The following is a 23,118-nucleotide window of genomic DNA, read 5'->3' on the forward strand; positions in this document are numbered from 1 at the left end:
ATTTACGCTGGTCCTGTGGTCCCTAGCTAGTAAAAATTCATCAGGACCACTAAATGATAAGTTTGCAGTGGTCCTGGTGGTCAATGAATTCGTGGAATGGTAGAATTAACATAACAAAGACTGTTCTCACTTTACAATAAAGTTAGGCAAAACCAATCAGGCCATAAATTGTATTTCCCTGACACTGGTGAATGTAGGAAGCAAGGTGCCTAGCAGATACAGCAGTCATTGACAAGAACTTGGTCCTTGGTGGATGGTGGATGGTGAATGGATTTCCCGCTGTAGTTGGTAGACTTGTTGAGCTCAATATTGGTGAAAGGTTAAAGTTCAGCATATGTTAAGTTAGCCAGAAACTGTTAAGTAAAGTTTGTAATAGGAAGGCCACACAACAGGACCTATGTCAGAGTTGGAACTTAGCGCTAGTCTGCAAGTCTGTGCATGGTATACATTCCCACAGTCTAATACTATTTTTCCAAATTTCAGAATGGTTTTATCTTTACTTGGGCTTGTAAACATTTGAGTTTATTGCTAACAGTGAATTGTCTTTGTTGTTTGGAAGGAAATGCACAAATTGTATTTTGTACAGAACAATTTTTATAATTTTATCTTGAGTAGATGTTAAAATTGTGGCACCAACACACTTCTGTTCTACCCACATGATTTCAGCAATATGATCCTGTTAGCCATACCTTGACTTTTAGACCAATATATTCTTATCTATCAAAATAGTTCAGGAAACTGATTACAACTATTATTAGCCTTTGGGAAGGATGCTGAAATAAGTTGAATTCTGTTTATAGATTCTTCATAGTCCAGCAGGTTTATCTCAGTGTCGCAAAGCATGGAGTGTTGAGTGCTATTACCACCTATCACTCAACTTAGCATTGTTAAATCTGCTTATTCTAAAATGCAATTTTTTTCTGTTTCAGAAAGCTGTTGTGCAGAGTTTACGAAAGGAACTGGTTCAGAAACAGATATCCAATGTAGTACCTACAACACAGATCGCAGTGCAAGTGTCTGTCCCAGCAACAAGTCTAGCCCCAACACCCCAACCCCCTGTGACAGCACTGTCTGTGGGACAGCCTCCGTTAGTGGCATGTACCCAGGTGCAGGCCCAGGCTGTTATCCTGCCAACTACTTTCAGTGTCACCGTGCCTGCAGCTCACTCCAAGCTACAGGTGAGTTGGTCATGTAGCTGATTCTCTACAGCTTTATGTTAAAGTAGAAGAACAGGAGGCTATCACAGACAACCTCGTTATTGATCATGTTGAAATTCTTAACTTCTTGTGCCAGATACAGTTTAAATACATATGGGTGAAATGAATGTTTTACAGAGCTATTAAAACACACACAATGTCAAATGTTTCCGTTATGCTGAAGATGTGTACAGTTTGACCTCTGCCACTCCTATCTTTTCTACTCATCTAAACAGATGAATCCATAAACCCTGTTGTAAAGAAAGGGTGGTGGTTAAATGAATTTTATATGCAAGATATGTATCAATTTTGGGATGATTTTTGCACATTTCTTGTTTAAATAGTTATGTCTTGACCCTAATAGCAGATGAATAGGTACCGTCAACATCTTTGCTGAAGGCAAGGGCAGAACCACAGAAATGTATCTCTGACATCACTTGCCATCAGTGCTCCACATTGACACCATTACTGACAGTACCATTACGTTAGTGGGACTTCATATCTGCCTGTTTGTGACACACTGATGGCACTCGATTCATTAAGTAATCTCCCTTGCCCTTGATATCTTGTCATTTTCATTGTTGTGACTGTAGTTCATTATATGAATGTCGATTGAGTGTCCGAGACTGAAAACAAGTTTAATGTGAGCCAGTTCGTTATAAACATGTTTGCCATGCAATCGTCATCCAAATCTTGATTCTGTATTGTTTTTTTAACTCATACTCATGAAACTTGATGCAGGGTGGTATAAATACCTGGTGTTGAGGTTCACTGCAAATGCTAAAAACAAGGATATATATCACATAAGGAAACAGGGGTGGAAATAACTTTAAAATTGCTAGTGTACTCAGGTACAGTGGCACATGTAAAATCACTTGCCCTGATAATTTTTCCACTATACCAGCCGTTTTCTTGTTGATTTTTAAAATAAACAACATAATTAACATTGAAAAGTCAACTGGACACCGGTACAGTGTGATATACAAATTTGCTTGCCCGACAGAAAAAAACAGTGGACTCGGACGTCGGGCAATGGGTTGTTTCCACCCCTGGGATACTCCCTCTCCTTGGCATTACAAATAGCACTACATTGAGTGCTTCTAATGAAGTAACATGACAAGTCTCAAAGCATGTAGGATAGCACCTTGGTTCTTTGATACCTGATCAGATGATGTTATAATTACCTGCAAACCGCTGCTCACCTACCAAGTGAAAATATTCAGTACAGTAACAGCAGTCATTACTAAGTCCTTTTCATTTACATTTACATTCAAAGGATTGCAGTAATTTGTGTTTGTACTTGGAATCTGTTCTTTCTTTGTCAGTTGTCTATAACCTATCTCAGTTATGGTAAAACTGTGTACAGTTTCCTGCTGTTGAATTCTGTAACATTGTTGTATCACGTTGAATCATGTGTCAAGCAGGAAAAAGTAAGTTGTATGTCTTTGGTTGATAATTGTTTATAAATGTCAAAGATAAGATTAGTATGATTCCTTCATTTCATGGCGGGGCAGAGGGGTTGCTGAAGACTTGGGTTCAATTCCCCACATGGATACAATGTGTGAAGCCCATTTCTCACATTCCCTGTCGTGATATTGCTGGAATATTGCTAAAAGTGGTGTAAAAGCATACTCACTCACTTATTTCATGGCACAGTTTAGGCTAGGGGAAGGCAATCTCATATATTTGACTTTATGAAAAGTACTAAAATTATTGCCTTCCACCAGTTTGCTTAAATACCGCTTGCTATCAACCCTTGTGTCAGAAATTCTGCTGCACATTACTGATAATAGAGATTGAGATAGTGACACAATTAGTCTTGTTAATCCAACCATCCGTTTGAAGCTATATAATATGAAACAGTAGATCCTTTCCCCACAGACATGTCAAGCCGTGGTGCTACCTGTGTCGGCCTCAGCCTGCCAACCCTCCGACCTCACAGTCTGCCTCGACACCACCAAACAACAACCTGTAAACAACATTGTCAACAACATCGTCAACAACATCGCCACAACTCCAACTCAGGTGCCAATCAAACCTGCCCTGAAGCCTCTTGCCCCACGGGGTAGCTCTCCACCCATCAGAGTCCCACAGTACCCTGTTGTAAGCTCAGCTCCATCCAAAGCAGTCCAGGTGAGCTACTGCAGAAACGCCAAGGTATTTATCATTCTACCATGACTTCAGTAAATACTAGATTGTGATTGGTTAATTAAAGTCATTCAGAGGTATATAATTCAGTTTTACAGGTCTGATTTTTCCATGCGCAATTTTACATGGTTTACTTTAATGCACTATTTTCATTTGCCCATGAACATGGCGGACACCAATTAAACTACCGACACATTGATAGATTATGTCGTTTTTCCTGCCGGAAATTACACATATGTATTTAAAGATGGATTTGGCGATGATGGGCTTGACTCATTCCTTGCGTCAGAAATCACAGAAATAGGTATTAATACATACAAAAATACTTATCAAGCATAGAAACAAATATTCATTCGAACAAGATAAAAACGCTTTATAATTCTGTTATACTACTGCAAATTTCATAACAGTAGGTTTTGTCTCCTAATTATCACGGTGTATGATATCAAAGCAAAGGTTAAAGGAACATGGTTAACATAGATGTCTTTTTTTTTTAATTATTTTAATTTTGAAATCAATTCTCATATTTTAGTAAAGAAGCTGATATCAGCGTTAAATTTGTTGTTACCCTTTTCTCACAGTTAGTGGATCTCATTTTGTCATGTTGGAGGAGTCCCATGTGATCATGGGTCAGACATGTGGGAAAGCCTATGCAGAGTTAATTCCCAGTATCCAACGTTTGATTGAAGATGTGACTGAACAGGCTTAGAAGGGATTTGTTGATGGGGGGAAAGAGTCCTTATACACATTGGTCACACTATCAACCACTGCATTGTCTGGACTAGGCTTGCTAACTTGATGTCTTTCCTGAAACCTAATAATGCTGTGGAGAGGCATAAAATACCTTTCATTCAGCTATTTGATTACAGCATGTAAAACTTGTAGAACATGATAGCAACAGAGATATATTGGATGCTTATTTCTTGAGGAGAACATCTTATCTTAAGGACAGTACCAAGTTTTGATCTAATCTTAGAGTGCTGTGAAATGGCAAATCTCACAGGGCCATTGGAACATTGACCATGTTTACATGTATTTAGATTATGTAATTGTGCTTTCTGGCTTGTGTGCTGGATGACAATGTTGAAGTTGAAGTGTCCTCCCATTGCTTGTCCTACCCATCCGTGAAGATTCAGGTTAGAATTGGTCTTCTAGGCTACTACCAGGATCAGGGCGGTCAGGCTTGCTGACTTTGTTGACACTTGTCATTATATCCCAGTTATGATGTTGATCACTGGATTGTCTGGTCCAGACTGGATTATTTACAGACCACCGCCATATAGCTGGAATATTGCTGAGTGCGGCGTTAAACAACAAACCAACCAACCAAGCTTATCCTACCTATGTGTTCTTATGTCACCCTGTAAAAATACTACTATTTCTTGAACACTTCTTGCCATGTTAGTTGAAATCTCTTATGTGGAGATTCCCAGTACCGCAGACAAACATGGGGATCTGGTGGTCTGGTGAGTTAGCTGGTTGTGTGTCTCGTTACCTTGATTGCCTGAGATTGCCATCAACCACTTGTTGCTTGGTCCTAAATCAGTTTATAACAGGTTGCCATTTTATTGCTGGAATTGTGCTGTCTGGGACATAGAGCAACTGAGAAACAATTGAAGATTTATGCATGCATTGATTTTCCAGGGCCAGAAACCTGTTCTAGTCAATAGCAAGAACCATATGCCTCCCCCAAATTCAGAGCCACAGAGACGAGTGTCAGACTCTGATGTCACCAGAGATTCCCGTAAGTCTGTGGACAGGAAGCAGATCAAGCCAGAACAGAAGCAGGTATGATTGGATAATGTTAAGTAATGGATCGCAGGTATTTCATTTAAATAGCAGTGCAACCTGTGAATAATCGGTCTATAATTGGTCTTGAGCAATCTGTGCTTGTCTAATGAGGCAAAAACAGTATCAGGTGGTCACGGTCTCTGACCTGGTTGATGTATGTCATAATCCCAAATGTATAGATCAATGCTCATGATTGCAATCACTGGATGGTCTGGTCTACTCTCTTATTTTCAGATTGCCATCATATTGTTTGAATATTGTGAAGTGATGCGTTAATTGATGTGCTGTGCCATTTTGAAGAAGTGTTGCTAAGTTGGGATTTGTTTGACTTTCAGAAAATGGACTTCATGGCTTCTCTGGATCTAGTCACTCCTGATGCACTGAAAGGTAGACACTGACTCATTTTTGTCTATTCATGTGGAAATGTTATGAGGAGGACTACATGAATTGTTTTATAGTCATCTGAAAGCTCTTTGTCAGCATCAGTTATATCCACCATCCATGCAAGAGGTTGTTTCCTGAGAAGATCTTGAAAATCTATTTTTCCACGCTTGGCAGATGAGTAGGTCTAGAGGGGAACTACTAGTAACTATAGTGTGGGATTTGTTTAGAAAAACTATGTTTTAGGCTTCCATGGCAACAAGTTTCAAACATTTATTCACAACAAGTATTTACTTTGTAATTTTGTTTTGTGGATTACACGTCATAGGTGCTTACTTGTGCAATGCTAGTAATTGTCTCAAGCGTACATGGATACTGATGGCGTGCAATGGTTGTCTATTTCAGAGTTGCAGTGCAAAAGGACTGAGAGAAAACGGAGGTCTACGGCCAACCCACAATTCAGTTATAATTTTGAACCTGAGGTATCTGTTACTCCTTATTTGTTGAGCAAAATGAACAATAATTTAATCTTTTCAGCTGTTTCAATTATCAGTTATATTGCTGTTAAACCACAACTGGATTGATGCTGATAAAATGTGACTGTGTTATTGCTGTTAATATATAGCTGATACAACATGTACTACACTGTGATATAACTGCTGACACTGGTTGTGTTATTGCTGTTAATATATAGCTGATACAGTATATCTGATACAACATGTACTACACTGTGATATAACTGCTGACACACTGTGGTTGTGTTATTGCTGTTAATATATAGCTGATACAACATGTACTACACTGTGATATAACTGCTGACACACTGTGGTTGTGTTATTGCTGTTAATATATAGCTGATACAACATGTACTACACTGTGATATAACTGCTGACACACTGTGGTTGTGTTATTGCTGTTAATATATAGCTGATACAACATGTACTACACTGTGATATAACTGCTGACACACTGTGGTTGTGTTATTGCTGTTAATATATAGCTGATACAACATGTACTACACTGTGATATAACTGCTGACACTGGTTGTGTTATTGCTTTTACAGTATAGCTGATACAGTATACTGTAAACGTAGTATATTTCACGCAGGTTCTATTTTCGCGCTTTTCGCGCAAAACATTTTAGCGACAAATTTATACACCGCGAATAAACCATAACACATCAAGTTTGAAGACAGAAATCTACGGGAATCTTAAAATGACGACTGATAGTAGCATAAACAATCATACTTAACTGTCGCTGTAATGGATTTCCCAAAACATAATTAAATAATGAGCCAAATCCCATCGCCGAATTAGCAAAAACAGCAATGTATGTTGTGGCCGCCATGGAAATTGGTCACATGACAGATGGTTTGATACAAAACAGATTACCATGAAACAACTCGGAAAGAAATAATACAGCAGTATTTTATTTATTCATTTAGATACAAACGTATCATCATGAAGCGAATAGTCACTTAACACTCAGTCAACTCATTCACAACAACCCGGCTTGTTTGAAATCACAAAAAGCTTCATATACAGTATAAGTTAATTCGTCAGATCGTCAGAATTCGGAACATAAGACTGATGTGTTTTTCATCTCCTCCGGGAGTAAACGGGTTACTGTGTACTAGTATATCGCACAGATAGGGGTTTCCTATGAGTAAGCAATAAACGCCGCCTGACAGGTTAAGCCACTCTGTTTGTTTTCACTGCTATTAGTGGCGGCAAAAGAGACAGCTGGCAGTTCCGGCAATTACTGATTGCGCGAATAATTGACCGCGCAATGTAGTCTAAACTGTCAATTCCGCGAAAATTGCACCACGCGAAAATAAGTACGTTTACAGTATCTGATACAACATGTACTACACTGTGATATAACTGCTGACACACTGTGGTTGTGTTATTGCTGTTAATATATAGCTGATACAACATGTACTACACTGATATAACTGCTGACACTGGTTGTGTTATTGCTGTTAATATATAGCTGATACAACATGTACTACACTGTGATATAACTGCTGACACTGGTTGTGTTATTGCTTTTACAGTATAGCTGATACAACATGTACTACACTGTGATATAACTGCTGACACACTGTGGTTGTGTTATTGCTGTTAATATAGCTGATACAACATGTACTACACTGTGATATAACTGCTGACACTGGTTGTGTTATTGCTTTTACGGTATAGCTGATACAATATAGCTGATACAACATGTACTACACTGTGATATAACTGCTGACACTGGTTGTGTTATTGCTTTTACAGTATAGCTGTTACAATATAGCTGATACAACATGTACTACACTGTGATATAACTGCTGACACTGGTTGTGTTATTGTGTTATAGCTGTTACAATATAGCTGATACAACATGTACTACACTGTGATATAACTGCTGACACTCTGTGGTTGTGTTATTGCTTTTACAATATAGCTGATACAACATGTACTACACTGTGATATAACTGCTGACACTGGTTGTGTTATTGCTTTTACAGTATAGCTGATACAATATAGCTGATACAACATGTACTACACTGTGATATAACTGCTGACACACTGTGGTTGTGTTATTGCTGTTAATATATAGCTGATACAACATGTACTAAACTGTGATATAACTGCTGACACACTGTGGTTGTGTTATTGCTGTTACAATATGTACAATATATTGTGACTAAAATTGTTGCTAGATGCCTCTCAAGTACACAAATTAGCTAGTGAACTGATGTTGATTTTATTTTATCAGAGAAAGAGGGTGTCCCACTATCTGCTGAATCCCCTGCCACCAGGTGTCAAGAGGCCGAGAGGTAGGTAACACTGGATGCTTGGAACGTGTACAGTAGTGTAGATAAGTGAAAAAATAGAACAAAGTCTCATCTGTCTGCCTGAAAGTTTCACAAACCCTCTACTCTGTATTCTGGCCAAACAGCATTTATCTTTCAGTTAATGAAATAGATAATGATAATGTTATTCATTTGTAATGCACTGATTTCCAATGTAGCACTGCCCAAAAGCACTGTAATTATTACCCCGGATAACCCAACCAGCCTGTGAAGGGTTAGAAGGTTAATAGTCACATGACTTATCCCACCGGGTACCTATTTTCTTGATATGATGTTTTTAAAAAAAACTTAGTTACTTACTGATATTTGTTCAGGATCTCAAGCTGAGTTTCATATAAATGAAAAGGTTTTAGTGCAACCTATATGCTAGCAATCATGCATATGTTCCTTAACCTGCAGGCCGGCCTCCGAAACATGGTCCTTCCCCCAACAACAGCCGCCCAACGACACCAGACAGCCCTCACAATGGCATGTTGTACAAGAACAACATTATGCGCAATGGTTCAGGGGAGGTAAGTCTGTGAGGACAGTGCTTGAGTATTTTCAGCAGCTGAAAACCTGGGTGACTGCCTTCTGTTATGTACAAAGGGCCTTGACTGTAGGTTTGTTTAAACAAAATGTAATCCAAATAATTTCACTGGGAACAGCACCATCTTCATTTGTTTTGAAAATGAGATAAATGAAGCTGTATATTTGGTTAACTTTTTAGTAATTACTGTCATTTTTTCATCAGTCTTATATCCAAAATATTTACACTGCATGGAAAATCCCCTTTACTTACCCACAAAATGTTTACATAAGGACACTGTGCCTTCATCTGTAGGTACTAAACAATGTGTGTCAGGGTGTATGGTAGTATGGTAGTTAATGAGTTAACGAGTTTAGTTTTATGCCACACTCAGCAATATTTCGGCTATATGGCGGCAGTCTATAAATAATCGTGTCTGGACCAGACAATCAACAGCATGAGCATTGATATACGCAATTTGGATATGATGACATGTGTCAGCCAAGTCTACGAGCCGGACCACCCTGTCCCGTTAGTTGCCTCTTACGACAAGCATGGGTTACTGAAGACCAATTCTAACCCGGATCTTCATGGGTCTGTTTGGCAGTGGCCCTTGGGGACAGTTGTGAATGACATGAGGCTGGCATTGTGTTTGGAATTAAGTCAGCTTGGAATGAAAATCTATTAATTCATTCTTTTGGTACAAGAGGTTTTACTTATCCAGTCTGAATGATCTTCAAATTTTGAAGGATTTCGGAATAAAGGGTTGTGCCTGTTCTTGTCGTTGTTTTGCACTGATTTGGTTTTCACTTCTTTTATGTGTCATGTTAAAATTGCCTAACTGTTTTTCCATCAGGCTGAAGCACATGATGATTTCTGTGCTGTTTGTGGGAAGGAAGGAGAGTTACTGCTTTGCAGCTCATGTAGAATGGTGTATCACCTAGACTGTCTGAACCCACCCCTCACAACAGTACCCCTGAGTCCCTGGAGTTGTCCCAAGTGTCAGGTGAGTTTGGAAAGGAGGACTGTCTGCCTGAAAATTTGGACACTTGAGAATGGTGTATGCTTTGACTCTCTGAAGCTAGGATGTGTTAGGTTCCAAGTTGTGAGTGAGTGAGTTTAGTTTTACGCCGGACTCGGCAATATTCCAGCTATATGGTGGCGGTCTGTAAATAATCGACTCTGGACCAGACAGTCCAGTGATCAACAGCATGAGCATTGATCTACACTATTGGGATATGATGACATGTCTCAACCTAGTCAGCTAGTTCAGCTGATCCTGTTAGTTGCCTCTTACGACAAGCATGGGTTACTGAAGACCAATTCTAACCCGGATCTTGACAGGTAGGTTCCAAGAAAGACCAGAAAGACAATTATGCTATCATAATCACCGTATATAGACCTGATCCAATAAGTGCCCTGACCAGCTACTAGACCAGGCTGTAACTAACTGTGACAGTCCATATCTCCTTGCATGTATTACAGATATTTTTAGAGCAGTGTAGAAAGGGTATATCATTTAGAAGGAACTACCATATATGACCGTCTATAAGACGACCCCATGGATAAGACGACCCCCAAATTTGACCCTTAAAATCAGTGTCAAAATGGTATGTTTCGTGCATAAGTCGATCCCCCGCGATGGGGTCCTAATCGCAGCAAACACAGACCACAGACAACTGGCAGTTACCAATAATTATGACTTTGGTCAACATTATTCAAAGAATTCACTGTCATATATATTGTGTCTACTCACGGATCGAAACAAGTGTAGTTGACAGAAAATGCATAATATATTTTGCTTCTCTAAATATCATATTTATTGTAGCAACAAACTGGCTTGCTTATTTTACCCCATTCAACAATCACGAACTGATTACCGCCTCGTTTTCCATTGACTGCTAGTTTACAGTAACATCGGTAAAAATGTTAGAATTTAAATGGCTTCCGTATTTTACCCCATTCCATGTGCTTACCACGTTCATGAGGGTCCGTATAACCTTAGTCTTGATTATATATATTTTACATAAAAAACTGTAAATAAAATTACACAATGCTAGGATATATTTCTTTGGGTTAAATAATAGTATTCTGTATTATATTTTACTGACGACTGTGTCAGAATTCATCCCGTTATATTATTGTGCATGTTTGAACTTGTTCGCCGAGAAACGTGTGCAAAAATGCAGCTGATTGCTATTTCCGGCTCAAATACACACGGTAATCTTAATTAATTTATAGAGCAAAAACTGTAACTAAAATTACACAATGCTAGGATATATTTCTTTGGGTTAAATAATGGTATTCTGTATTATATTTTACTGATGACTGCGTCAGAATTCGTCCCGTTATATTATTGTGCATGTTTGAACTTGTTTGCCGGGAAACGTGTGCACAGCTGATTGCTATTTCCGGCTTTGTGTACGAGACAAATACGCACGGTAATCTTAATCCCTGCAAATAATACAATGCCCAGCAAAAACAACTTATACTAGTAACTTAAAAGGTAAATAATCTTGTCTAGTGATGTTGAATTGCAAATTTGACGTCTCTACTGACAAAGTCGTCTTCTGTTGTTTGTTCACACGAAATGATACGATGTTGTTTTCTTACCCCTGGAAAAAAGTAACCCATGGATAAGACGACCCCCTTCTACAGACTGCTTTTTTTGGTCCTCAAAATTCGGCTTATAGACGGTCATATACGGTACTGTAGATAAGGTTTATAATTTGTTCACCACTGCTCAGACAAAAGTTCACCTCATGTTTTGTAACTTTCAGTAAGCACCCCTGCTTAGTCAATGTTGAAGCACCTAGGATACTTATTATTGTGATGGGTATCTCTGTCCTTTATCTTGGGACATGATGTGATATACACCTATACACCTCAAAACTATCTATAATTTTCTGTTGCCATGCAATGAAATTATGAAGAAATTCCCAATTCTTTTGTTTCAGGCGTCAAACAAGAATTGGGCTGGGTCAGCAGAGACTCTGGCTCTTGTACATTCCTACATTGCAACAAAAGCAGGTAATGTCACCCACTCGTGTACATTCTTAATTTTTTTCTTATCCTGACTCATGATCTTTGGCTTATCTCCCTTTTCCTTGCGAATGGTAGTGGAACACTTGCATCCCTTGAAGTTCCCGAATCGGACGTAAAAATACACTCACCCACGAGTTACCTCCCTTTTCCCACGTAAACAGTCATGTGACCAGCCTTACTTGTCACTCTCTCCCTTTTCGACGAAGTGGATGGCGAGCACTGGAGTCCCGTATACGGAGGTTCGAGGAAGAAACGAAGGCTCGGCGAATCCTCTCATCTACTAACACCGTACGCAAACCTACGGACCTGCGCGAACTTACAGACCTGTGTGAACCTACTCCACATAGAACTTCGTCTCAAGACTACGTTGGCGAACGTACACCTTGCGAAGGTCTCCACAGTCTACCGACTTTGTCATCTTGGAGGAGGATAGAAGACATGAGATGCCTACTCACCGTTCTACATCTGCGAACCCTCAACATTCGAGAACATCACGGGATTCATCTCCTACACATAGCCGTTCTAGATCGAGATCTCATATCTCTCACAGACGTTCGCAAAGTCACTCATCACGAGACACAGGTTCGCGAAGAGGAGGCTCACATCACAGAGGTTTGCGAAGGGATACATCTAGCGACAGAGGTTCGCGAAGAGTAGGCTCATGTCACAGAGGTTCGCTAAGAGATGAATCCACAGATAGAGGTTTGCGAAGAGAGGACTCTCAAGATAGAGGTTCGCGAAGGGAGGATCTTCAGTTCGCGAAAGGATGATGGAGGTTCGAGAAGGGCTACAGGTTTGCAGAAGGATGATTCGCGGAGGCATAGCTCTACCAATCTGGAGATTAACTGATGTATAACCAGACTTCGTCGCCTGGACTCAGAGGTTACAGCTTGGATAGCCAATGGTTTGAACTTGGAGTCTCCTTCTAAGGATATAGATGAAGTCTACACATATAAGATGCGTAATGACGACTTTGATTCGGTGTCTATTCCTCCGATTGAACCTATATCCAAGGTACCTTCTAACCTACGCACAGCTTTGAGAAAGCTGCAGACATGTACAAGGTTCGAGAACTCTCAGATCTACAGGCAGATAACAGCAACGCAGACATCTGCAGGGTTCGCGAACCCTAGGGTTAACAAACCCTTATACCCCGCTTCCGGTCTCGTTGCCATGGTTTCCTTTGTTAAAAGTGTAGGTGTATTGACCGGTACACCTGTCAAAAGTGTAGGTGTATCAATGATACACCTACACTTTTTCACTAGGGTATACCGAAGCAATAAAGACACAACAAACGGCGAAATATAATTTTATTTCAATGGACTCACATTGAGATTTCGATTGTTTCAAAATCTTCCTTATCATCCAGGTCGAAATGTGACGCTAACGAACTGTCAATTTGAGAAAGAAAATCCTCTGTCCACTCTTCAGCATCCCTTGCGAATCTAACGGTGATCTTCCAAATGTTTTCTATGCCACATGCGAAGTCAGAGAACGCATGCGCATTGGTCTGCCCATACAAATGTCAATTATCAGTAATATTAGCATATTTGGGGCTACTTGAAGTCATTCTCGCGCCCGAACTGGTGTTTAAAATCGTGGGAAATCGTGCAAGCCCGTGCATGCACATGTAATCGACTGCTTATAGTCTGTTTGCAGTGAAAACGCATCGATGAATATCACTTTAAAAGTAAATCAAATAAAGTGAAACTAAGATTGCAAATGCCCATAATTTTACCTTGCCTATTGAACATTTAAATCTCAGAATTATATTCAGCTTAGGATAAAAGTTGTTTAACAAGCGATCATAGTTTCAAAGCTGTTATTGGTTTGTATTACAATGGGGTATGCGATTAAATGAAACACCCAGAACATGCAGGTTTGGTAGAAGTTAACGCTTGTTACGCATCGCGACGGGCATTTGTTTCACTGTTCCAACTACGCGCTTACCCCCTAAAATTGTAATACAAACCAATAATATTGATTTGAAACTATGATCATTTGTTAAACAAATTTTATTCTAAGTTGAATATAATTCTGAGATGTTCATTTGGCAAGGTCAAATTATGAGATTCGCAATCTTAATTTCACTTATTTGAGTACTTTTTTGTTTAAAGTGAAATTGATCGGTAGGTTTCACTGCAAACAGACTATAGACGCGGGACATTTGAGGGTCTTAACCAGTGGGCTAAAAAGAAATGAAACAGATAGAAAAGAAATAAAAAAAATTGTCATAATTAGAACATAAAGTGTTATAATAAACTCGTAACTCGACCAGAAGTGAGGTATAAGTCAGATGTACCCACACTTCCTCGGTGTGTAATTATACCCTACTGTTTGAGTCGGTGGTCTCCTCGGCTAACGCCTCGGAGGCCACACAACTCAAACAGTAGGGGTATTGAGCGGCACACCTCGGAAAGTGTGGGTATATCTAATACTTACAGCAACAGGCAGGTTGTTGTCAACTCTATTACCATACGGCTGAGTAAAACGAAGCAATGATGAAAACAGAAGGGTTTGGCATAGTTTAATACTCAACAAAAAAATCTACAACATGTGCGATCACTAGTTTACAGCCTACAAAAGTCTACAACCTGCACAAACCTTATACCTGTATAGGTTCAGTTTCGGACGACAACCTACTTGATGAAAGGAATCACTTCATCTATACGGATGCTGAGGTCTTATACCTGGTAGCAAATGGCCTGCGGATATTGTCGTTCACTCACTCACTCACTCCAACCCAACAGAGACGTACTGCATATACGCTGATGACTTCCAGATTGTATGTAGGCCAACTTGCTACAACACCGGTGACGTCATGCTTGGAAGCTGATTGGTCCACGTCAGACAACGCCTCCCACTGACAGAGCAGGCTCCAGCATGTTTTCTGATTTGTAAGCAAACTCGTGGTAAGGGGGAATACTTCATCGGCAGCCTTGGAAACAGTATACAACTACGGCCTGTTATCATCAAAGGAATATAAATAGACAACGCTCGATGTATGCTGATCAACACAGATCGCCTGCGTATATAAGGGAAAGAATGATGTATCATCACTGCAATCAGAGATTAGCACTTCCAATGGAACGTCCTAGCGTTAAATATCGTCGGCTCTAGGATTATTCATATGAATAACCAAGCCTATCGGCACCTATCTGCAGCATCGAGGTCTACGCAGAACCAGTTATCTGGACCACGGCATACAGGTTCTTCAAAGTGCCAATCAACTCAGACAGCAGCTGAACTTCACAATTAAGTTGCTCATGCAACTAGGATGGCTAGTGAACCTGATGAAGATTGGAGTTAGAATCAAACAAGATCTTCAATTGCTGGGAATAAGAATTATCACAACACAGAATCAAATTGTGGTCCCAGAAGATCATTGGGTCAAGATACAAGCCATGATTCCACAAGCAGTCATCTCTCCGTTAACACTATGAACATGGCAATGTCTACTGGGTCAACTATCCTCGGTGCAGGACTTGACTCACACAGGAAGGTTACAACTAAGGCCGCTGCAACGGTTCCTGACAAAACATCTGGACAGCATCGACCCTATCTTGCTGCCAGACAATCTCAAAGTGTACCTACTTTGGTGGACCCACAGGTCGAACGTCTGCGGAGGGACCTATTTACAAGAGCCAGCCTTCGACACACATTTCTACGTAGACGCATCGATACAAAGTTGGAGTGCGCATCTCAACAATCAAGTTGCATCAAGGAAGTGGTCCAAAACAGAGCAGCATCATCACATCAATCTGCTGGAGATGAAAGCTGTGATCAACGCCTTACAACTATGGTCGAGCTCGCTGATCAACAGAATGCTGATGGTCCACACGGACAACTCTACAGTGGCATTCTCCATAAATCGGCAAGGATCTCAAGATCACCAAGCCTACTACAGCTCACATTCCAGTTGTCTAACATCATGGAGGAGGCAAACATCTGGATAAAGGTGTGTCACATACCCAGAGCCAAGAACGTGCTTGCAGAGGCTCTCTCCTGACCACTGCACCAGTCACATACGGAATGGATGCTCCATCCACAAGCATTTCGGCTCATCATAAGGGAAATAGGACCTATTTGCCACGAGGTTCAACATACAACTACAGACGTTTGTCTCACCAGTTCCAGATCCTCAGGCCTGGGCAACAGATGCACTGAGCATATCCTGGGAAGGACTAAACGCTTACGCGTTTCCACCCCCGATATTACTACTGAAAGTACTGTTGAAGATCAAACAGACACAGGCTCTACAACTGACTTTGGTTGCGCCATACTGGCCAGCGAAAGTATGGTTCCTAGACCTAATAGAAGATCTCGGAAGTCCAACAATCAAGTTACCAGATTGGCCGAACCTACTCATACATCCACACACCAAGCAAGTCGACGGGAACCCAACACTGTTCCAGCTACATGTGTGGACCGTATCAAAACATGTTTGAAGAAAAGAGGATTCTCAGCCAAGGCAGTAACGCTAGCGTTACGCAGATCTACTCGTAACCTGTATGATGACAAGTGGCTCAAGTTTGAGACTTATGCAAGGCGGAAAGGCTTTATTGCTATGAAAGCTACTCATCCTCAAGTGGCGGAATACCTGTGTCATCTTAGACAGACTAGACATCTGAAAGGTTCGACATTATCTACATACCTCGCTGCCATCAGTACAGTGATTACCATGAAAACAGGCATCAAGTTGACGAAAGTAGCAGAATTACTTGCTCTGCTTAGATCTTTTAAACTGGAGGACCAGCAAAAGAAGTTCAGAGCTCTGGCCTGGGATCTGAATGTAATTCTACGTCATCTTACAAGTGATGTCTACGAACCTCTAGACCATACTACCTTCGAGCTGCTGACACAGAAGACTCTGTTCCTGCTTGCGCTAGCCACGGCAGCTCGGATATCAGAGATACATACGCTGGACTTTGGTCGAACCAGATTTGACATGGGGCAACATGCTGCAGTTCATCTAGGACTTAGATGGGACTTCATTGCCAAGAACCTACTACCTGGTCAGCCAGATAGACAGTTCCACGTACCAGCGCTATCTACAATCCTCGGACCAGAGGATATAGAGGACCTATCCTTGTGTCCGGTCAGAGCCCTGAAAAGATATCTTCAAAAGACTAAGACAAGGAGACAAAAATTAAAGCGCCTGTTCATCCCATTATCCACAGAGACATCAGCAGAAGTCTCAAGAACGAACGATATTGTTCGGGATGAGAGCCGTCATATTGAGAGCCTATAAAGCAGCAGGACTAGAACCTCCTAGAGCTTCCAACCCGCACGAAGTCAGAGCACTGGCGTCAACATTGGCTCTGCAGGGAAATTGCTCTATATGAGCAATTATGGAGGGCTGCTTTTGGAAGTTGGATACGGTGTTTGCCAACCACTACCTCCGAGACATAGCCACTGAAGACGTCTCTGGCATTCAGCAATTTGGGCCTCTCGTTGTAGCACAGCAACTAACAGTTCCTCAAAGGCGCTGAGTTGGAAAATCTCACCCTTTATCACGTTGACTTGTTGATAACTTTTACTAAGGAAAAGTATTAGTTTGAAAGTCCATGCGCACAGTCTAGGACAGACTAGCATGAGTGATTAAAGATCCTGTACGGGTAAAGATCTTACCTGTACGTGAAGGGGTCGCAACTCATTTATGATAAAGATCTTATCATAATCTATGGGTTGTTATAGATATCTAGTAAAAAGAAGATACTAGTATATCTTAAGCCACATGAATCAAGATGATTCAACTTGTCTGAGATGGAAGTAAGACAACAAAGTGGTCCCCGAGTTATAACGGAAGTTGGAAGAATAGGAAATGCCATTTTGCAGTTCCCATGGAGGGGATACAGGACGTATCTAAGGACAGTTGATGAATCCATGAAGTGGCTTGACCCACCACCAATCCGTCGGATTGATATTTTTATACTTACCCTGACTCATGACGAGAAGCCCTCCCAACCTCCCCACTGGAAACACTTCGGATTGCACAGCAGATCCAAGTGCTTGGGCAGAAAAATCAGGAGAGAGTGACAAATAAGGCTGGTCACATGACTGTTTACGTGGGAAAAGGGAGGTAACTCGTGGGTGAGTGTATTTTTATGTCCACTTCGGGAACTTCAAGGGATGCAAGTGTTCCAGTACCATTCAAAAAGAAAAGGGAGATAAGCCAAAGATCATGAGTCAGGATAAGTATAAAAATATCAATTTTAAATATACTTTATTTACTGGTTACTGGTGTGGTGACATGCTTCTGGCATCCGTGGCCCCTTGCATGAATCCTCTCTCTTCTGTCTTTAATAATGTTCAGCAAACTCTCCCATGATCTGTTGATATATATAATTTATTTGCTAACCCTTGGTTGCCTAAAATGATTCATACATGCTTTCACTCACAAACTCATTCTCACAGTAACACATCAAGCATTCTCTCTCCCATTCCATTTTACAGTCAGAAAAGGATATGATTCTGCCAGCTTTAACTTGTTACTTGACTTCATTTGTCATAGCAGAAAATCTGAACAAATCTAAGCACAGTTTACTAGACCCGACTTGATTGGCTAAAGTGAGACTGGTGATGTTCTAATCTTGTCCTGAGATTTGCTTTGTCTTTCTGGAAGTCCCCTTCTTAAAGCGCTGCTGTTCAGAGGACTAAGATGTGTGTTTTGGGTTTGTCTGTATAATACCTGTACACTGACTTTCACCAGTATAATGAACAACATGTGTCACTTGGCTTACCTCCATATAATGGTGGCATGTTGTGATATAGCTGAAATACTGTTACTTGTTGAACCTTCTAACCTTGTCTTGTGATTCCTGCAGCTAAAGAAGAAGAAAAGAGGAAGCTGCAAAAGAAAACCAACGACCTTTCTACTGAGAAAATACAACTGGAAGCCAAGTCAAAATCGCTGAATAATTCTTTTAATGTAAGTAGTGATGGTCAATGTACGTAGTGTAAAGTAAGTGGTCATGGGTAACTGCAAGCATTTTATTGTTACTCTTGTCTTCATTTTGGTTGAGAACTTATCATGCAGTACCCAGGGGTGGAAATAACTTTAAAATTGCTAGTGTACTCCTGTACAGTTGCACATGTAAAATCACTTGCCCTGATAATTTTTCCACTATACCGGCCACTTTTCTTGTGTTTTTTTAAAAATAAACAACATAATTAACATTGGAAAGTCAACTGGACACCGGTATAGCGTGATATACAAATTGGCTTGCCCGACAGTAAAAAACACTGGACTGGGGCGTCTGGCAATGGGTTATTTCTTTTTTTCCCACCCTGAGTACTGCATGTCTATGTTAAAGTGGTGTTACTCATAGTCATACCATTGCTTGTTGTGTTCCCATTCAGTTAAATCAGTGACAGTTTGTCTGTATCTGGTATGAAGGGTACTACTCTGCATGCTTTATTATGCTGTGCTGTGTAATTAAAGACAAAATTCGTGTTTGATTGAAAAATATGTTTACTTTGAGAGTGTTCAGTATTTTATTATGAAGTAGCAAAACTAAAAATGTAAATTTTTAAACTTATCCTATCTCACGACTTGCACCTCTCTCTCTTCATTCGACCATGAGTGGAAACGAATTAAAACTTTGCTCAAGACCTACCTTGCCCCTCTCCCCGTGCTGTGCATGCCTTCCTGTCTCAGTCGTGCTCACTAGTCCATGACAGCACGAGGCATGCGCAGTCCTCACCCACGTGATCACCTCACATACTCATTCTCTTTCTTGTCGCTCCACTGAGTGGACGTGAACAATTTTTCGTCTGAGAATTGCTCAAAATGGTTAAGCCTGTTAAGGCCAGTAAACGGAAGTTTTGGCGTCCGTTGTAATAAAGTATTTTCAGCATGGGACCCTCACACATCGCGGTGTTGATTGTGTGGGTGCTTGTGACTGGGACACACGCTGTCCTAAGTGTTCAGGTCTGTCTAATGAGGCTTTTTAAATCTTACAAACGCGTGCTTGTGCCAGACGCTTTGGCAGATAGGGCTAGGACTATTTCTGCGGGGTCTGGTCCATCTCCCGCTAAGAAACAATGCTTAGATCGCTTCCACCCTCACTGCTCACCGTCCTCAATCGGCCGCCTCGCCTGGACGAAGATTTTATGGACGCTTCGGTCAGATTCCTATTTATCTGAGAACGTGAGACGGCTTTTAGGAGAGGTTCCTCACCCAGTTTACGTTCTCAGGAGCCGTATCAGGGTGGTAATGACCGATATTTCTTCTACGCCAGACCTGGCGATCTACATTATCTCAGAGGTCTGTTTCTTCGAACGATCACAGACTTCGAGAACTTCTAAGCATTCATCGTCAAAGCGGGGATCGGCGCGCGGTTGGAACGCACCCGCTCTCCTAATTCCACGGTTTCATCTAACCGGAACAATTCACCCACACGAAGTTGAATCACCATCTGGTGCGAGAAGGTTCGAATGCGTTCTTCCACGGCTGGCAAGAGTCGTTTAGGTCTCGCTTCACTTTCGAGAGTCGACTCACATAGCCGAACCGCTCACCTTACCGAACCGGCTCACCTTGCCGAACCGACTTCCACATCGCCGAAGCCGGTTTCACACAGCCGAAGCCGACTTCTACTTTAGCCGAACCGGCTCACCTTACCGAACCGCTCAATTCTGCCGAACCGACTTCCACATCGCCGAGCCGGCTCACCATGCCAAACCGACTCAATTCCCTGTTGAACCGGCTCACACGCCGCAGGCGGCTCACCAGAACATCTCGAATGAGTTCAGTTGATCGAACTGATTCCATGTAGTCGAATCGGGTTCCTCTGGCCGTACTGTTTCCACGTGACTCAAATAGGTTCACCAGGACGAACCGCTTCACATTCCGACTCAATTCATTTCAACAGGTGTTTCCGTTCGACTCACCACAGCGCTTTTGATTCCCCGTAGTCGCTCAGTCTCACCCTAGTCGGCGGTTCGCCATTTCCATCCGGTTCACCTAACCGCTTGGTGTCTTTAAGCGCCAGAGGGATAATGAGAATCGGGTCTCATTCACCTCAGGGGAATCAGAATATCCCCTCTAGCCAGCCTTGTGCTAGTAATCGCCTTTACGTCAGTGCCTTCCCATGATAGTACACATCAGCAACGCCGTTCTGTACGGGTGGTTTCACCTGCTAGGGCAGCTGTTACGCTTCAGTGGCTCAGCGTTCACCCTTCACACCTTTCCAGTTCTATTTTGCCCGGTCACAGATTATTGCTGAGTCTTGGAATCCTGCTATTGATTCCGGCTCCAGCCGGATTTAGATACCATGCTTCGGTGCCGCTACGCCTGCTTGGAATCAGTGTCACTCGCCCTCACATGTTCAACAATCGTCTACGCATTCATTTAGCAATAATCGCTCGGGATTTGAGGATCGGACTCGATCTCAGACTACTTTCCCTTCACCTGGGCAGTCAGACATCTCCACTCCTGATGGCAGTTTTGATGTTGTTGAACCGCTCACGTGTTAGCCTGGATAGTTGAAAAACTTCAGCTACCTCTTAGTAAATCTCCAGATGATTTGGCCAACGCCTTATGCCATGACTAATAGAGATGTTGCCAGTATCACACTTCCTTTGCCCATGTCTTCAACAGTTGCCTTCTTCTCTTGACGCTGCTTTCAACAAGCTTAGAAGGATCTAAGGATGGTTTGTCTGCTCCAAGGTTCAGACCATCCACGCACATACTCATGGTGTGAAACTTTGGTCAGCTGCACCTTCAGTCGATGATGACATTTCCATGGTCTGTGGCAAGTTCCATTTCACCGATTTGGTGGAAGACAGGAATTGGCTCACTTAGATACTCACGGTTCGCCATGCTATCCCTGCCATTAGCTGCATTATTTCAGCTGTTGACGCTGTTGCGGAGAGGCGGTCAACCATGCATATATCGACCAGGACGATACATCAGGGGTAGTATGACTCTGATTTTAGACCAATTCCAGGTGGTCTTCGAGCAATTGTCTCATTTTTGGCTATTTACTTGCAATACGGCGAATTTGGAGTCCGCTGAATTTCTCCTCATGGGAAGATAGATTCAAGGCTGAATTATTTTGTCAACCATGGTCGGGGATACGGTGTTCAGTGGGGCTATTGCTGAAATCGCATCCAAGGTGGACCGCCTTAACCAATTTCAAGTATCTGTTGATCTCTTTGGAATTGCAAAAATTCAGTTCCAAGATTCTATTCGCATCGCCGAACCGCAGCAATTTACCCTTCCAACCCAGACCTCCGACTGTATGAAAGGCACGGCGCCTTCTCAAGCGCGGCAGAGGCAGGAGGCCATTTCGCGGTTCCGCGATCACGCCGCCTCCCCTATCGAATTCATTGACGGAACTGGACATAGACAGTCCAAACAGTGACTCACGGAAGTCAGAGCTTCGATTGGTTCTGCCGGATCCGTGGTTCCAGTGTTCGATTCCCCTGTAGGAGGGAGGTTAGGTCTGTTTGTTCCCAACTGGGAGGTTCTGGGAGATCCTTTTGTCACAATGACTCTCATTCACGGCTATCGACTGCCTGTGGTCGGGATCCACCCTCACCACTCAACCCTTGCAGCAAATATATCCTCTGGATCGGCTGCAGTCCTTTCGACTACAATCCAAACTCTACTGGAGAAACATGCAATAGAACACCTAGATCAGGTGTGCATAACTCCAGGATTTTACTCCCGATTTTCTGGTGCCAAAGAAAAACTCCAGCAAGTTGCGCCTCATCTTCAATATGAAGACATTCAACGCCGATTCCTGCAACAACCACCTCATTTTCGCGATGGTATCGGTCAGTCTTCTCATTTTCAATTCTGAAGAAAGGGATTTCCTCATCCCTAGATCTTCAAGACGATACCTGCACATTCCGATTCACCCAGATCATCGGAAATATCTCAGGTTCACCTTCGGGGCCATCACTACCAATGGAACGCCCTTCCATTTGGAATCTCTAATGCCCCGCGGGCTTTTACTCGGTGACCAAACCCATCAGCAGTTTCCTACATTCTCGGGAGTGACTTTCGAAAAGCTATATCGACGATTGTATTCAGGCACAACAGGATCCAAACGCTCTTCAAATCCATCGGAGTTCACCATCAGGCTGCTCAAACAGTTAGGGTGGCTCCTCAATTACAGAAGTCGGAGTTAACACCCCACTTCGCAGACTTCAGTTCATAGGAGCAATCTTGACACAGAAC

The 23,118-nt window shown here is 41.8% G+C and overlaps 1 protein-coding gene across 2 annotated transcripts in view; it reads left to right on the top strand.

Moving 5' to 3' along the window:
* LOC124270496 (PHD finger protein 21A-like) overlaps positions 1 to 23,118 on the top strand; it is a 51,814-nt gene that overhangs the window by 24,131 nt on the left and 4,565 nt on the right. The window contains exons 4-13 of one of the 2 annotated variants that reach the window (XM_046705508.1): positions 930 to 1,178; positions 3,078 to 3,353; positions 4,989 to 5,132; positions 5,471 to 5,522; positions 5,922 to 5,998; positions 8,281 to 8,341; positions 8,777 to 8,889; positions 9,742 to 9,891; positions 11,843 to 11,915; positions 18,758 to 18,861. In XM_046705508.1, the coding sequence (XP_046561464.1) occupies positions 930 to 1,178; positions 3,078 to 3,353; positions 4,989 to 5,132; positions 5,471 to 5,522; positions 5,922 to 5,998; positions 8,281 to 8,341; positions 8,777 to 8,889; positions 9,742 to 9,891; positions 11,843 to 11,915; positions 18,758 to 18,861 (1,299 nt within the window). The remainder of the gene's footprint in view (positions 1 to 929; positions 1,179 to 3,077; positions 3,354 to 4,988; positions 5,133 to 5,470; positions 5,523 to 5,921; positions 5,999 to 8,280; positions 8,342 to 8,776; positions 8,890 to 9,741; positions 9,892 to 11,842; positions 11,916 to 18,757; positions 18,862 to 23,118) is intronic. The other variant, XM_046705510.1, reaches the window with a different exon arrangement.

This window comes from Haliotis rubra, unplaced genomic scaffold (genome assembly GCF_003918875.1).
Source record: "Haliotis rubra isolate DU_JTF1 unplaced genomic scaffold, ASM391887v1 Scf152, whole genome shotgun sequence".
In the NCBI taxonomy this organism is placed as follows: domain Eukaryota; kingdom Metazoa; phylum Mollusca; class Gastropoda; order Lepetellida; family Haliotidae; genus Haliotis; species Haliotis rubra.